The sequence below is a fragment of the Entamoeba invadens genome (genome assembly GCF_000330505.1).
Source record: "Entamoeba invadens IP1 unplaced genomic scaffold scaff_1105074725181, whole genome shotgun sequence".
NCBI lineage: Eukaryota > Evosea > Mastigamoebida > Endamoebidae > Entamoeba > Entamoeba invadens.
Genome location: NW_004191656.1, coordinates 35636 through 38056, shown reverse-complemented (window position 1 = coordinate 38056; position 2421 = coordinate 35636). Strand labels below are relative to the sequence as shown.

Genomic DNA, 2421 nt, shown 5'->3' with positions numbered 1-2421 from the left:
TTTACTTGTTGGTACCAATACAGAGAAAAGACTTGATTTCGAAAAGGAGAAACGAAAAGACGGTAAGAAAAGTATACACGATTACCCAATTTCTACAGAAGATGGTATCCAATTTGCCAAGGAAATCAAGGCGATAAAATATTTGGAATGCTCGCACTTGGATTTGAACAGCATTGAAAGGGTTTTTGATTGTATTTATGAATGGGGATACAACAAGTACATAAAAAATAAGAAATAACACATCTTAATTTTGTCAATTATCATTTTTATGATTGTTTGTAAACTGTTTATTAAAAATATGTACTGGGTGTCCCGAGTTTTTACATTTATTTTGTTTATTAATTTTGCAAATCGTTTTTTTGTAATAAATATCGATTATTATTATTCAAAAATGCAATTTCTACAATTTTTTAATTGAAAGTTTTTTAATCTAAATTTATCAAAAAAGACCAACTTTTTGTTTAAAATGTGTTCTCCATAAATATTTTCAATTTTTAGTGAGGTCAAATTGGTGGAACAATCACACAAAGTCTGTAAATTGCGTCTTGGAATGTATTCATTGTTTTTTTTACGAACAATAAGTAACTTCTGAAAACTTTTTTATATTTAACGTTTGTGGTACAAGTACTGGGGTTTGAGAGACTTTAAAAGGATGAGAAGCCTCAGTTGTATTTTTGTGAAGTTTAACATTTCTATTTGCTCTGAAATCTTTTTGAATTATTCGATGTTTTTATTAACTTCGATAATTTGATCTTCAGATTCACTTTCTTCGTCTCCATTGTCACTCTCTGAATTAACAAAGAATTAAAATCAGTGACAACGTCCAAAAATGTCAACTCGAAATTTTGTTGCAATGAATAATGTTGTCTTTGAAGTGAAGGCAACACACACCTTGGTGGCAAAGACTTTGATAACTTAATGGTCAACCACTTCATTATCAAATTCAAAAGAAATAACAAAAAGACATTCCAGGCAATGCACGAGCAGTCAGAAGACTCAGAACATCGTGTGAAAAGGCAAAACGAACACTATCATCGGCAGCAACAGCAAACATTGAAGTCGACCAGTTGTATGAAGGTATCAACTTTTACACATCAATCACAAGAGCGCGTTTTGAAGAACTCAACATCGACTTCTTCAAGTCAACAATCGCACCAGTCGAGAAGGTGCTTGAAAACGCCAAACTGTACAAAGGAATTATTGATGATGTTGTGCTGATTGATGGATCAACTCATATTTAAAAGGTAGTCTTGTTGTTACAAAACTACATTTTAATCGGAAGAATATCAATAAGAGCATCAACCCAGATGAGGCAGTTGCATATGGTACTGCTGTACAGGCTGTCATTTTGACTGGAAACAGCGGAAATACAACAGAAAAAGTGTTGCTTGATGTTGCCCCATTGACACTTGGGATTAAGACGTCTGGATTTATGATGACAGAATTGATACAACGAAACTCGACAATATTTGCAAAGAATAGTCGCAGATTTTTTTAGACAACCAGCCAGGCATTTTTATTTGAGTCTTCGAGGATGAGGCATCTACAACATCACACTGCAACATGCATAACAAGTTTGAGTTGTTTGTAATTACATCCGCACCACAAGTTATGGTCACATTTCATTACACCATGGAGTCTCACAAGTTGAAGTCGCATTCAACTTTGATGCAAATTGGATATTGAATGTCTCAGCTCAAGACAAGACTCTCAAAGTAGAATATCGACAAGATGGTTGCAGACAGATGAGTTCAAGGCGGAGGACGACAAGATGAAGGAACTTGTCGAAGCAAAGAATGGACTTGAGAACTTCTGCTACTCGATGAAAAACACACTCAACAAACAAATTACAGCAAAACTTTCACCAGACAACAAGGTGGCAATTGAAGCAATAATCAAGGAGACACTCTACTGGCTTGACAATAAATGAACAACCAATCGGTATCAAAAAATGAATACACACAGAAATAGAAGGAAACAGAGGCTAAGATCCAGCCCATCTTCACTAAATAAACCAACGGGATGCAGTAGCCTATAACATGCCAAGCGGTATGCCCGGTGCACAACAGCAACGGGTGCAAAGAAGGACGACACAAAGGGGCTGAAGATCGAGAAGGTCGACTGGTGTAATTGATTTGATTGTATGAGTCCATTTTACTGTATTATTTGATATACCATTTTTACTTATTAACTTTATTAATAATGTTAATTTAGTTGATATATAATGTTTTTGTTGAATAAAAAGTGTATATATAAAATAATGTTTCATCAATCTTTTATTTAGAAATGTTACATAATAGCTGTAATACTATTTATTTTGAATTAAAAATGAGTTTAGAAATTAAATTATAAATATTAATTTATTGAAAAACATTATATATATAATATTATAATTGTCATTCTTTAATAAAAATTGTTTTT

At 33.0% G+C, this 2421-nt stretch overlaps 1 protein-coding gene across 1 annotated transcript; it reads left to right on the top strand.

The window, feature by feature from the left end:
* Positions 1 to 238, top strand: EIN_101540 (hypothetical protein; the record flags this gene model as incomplete). Its single annotated transcript, XM_004183237.1, has 1 exon — positions 1 to 238. A coding segment is annotated over one exon (238 nt), but the record flags the coding sequence as incomplete, so codon positions are not given.
* Positions 239 to 2421: the final 2183 nt, after the last annotated feature.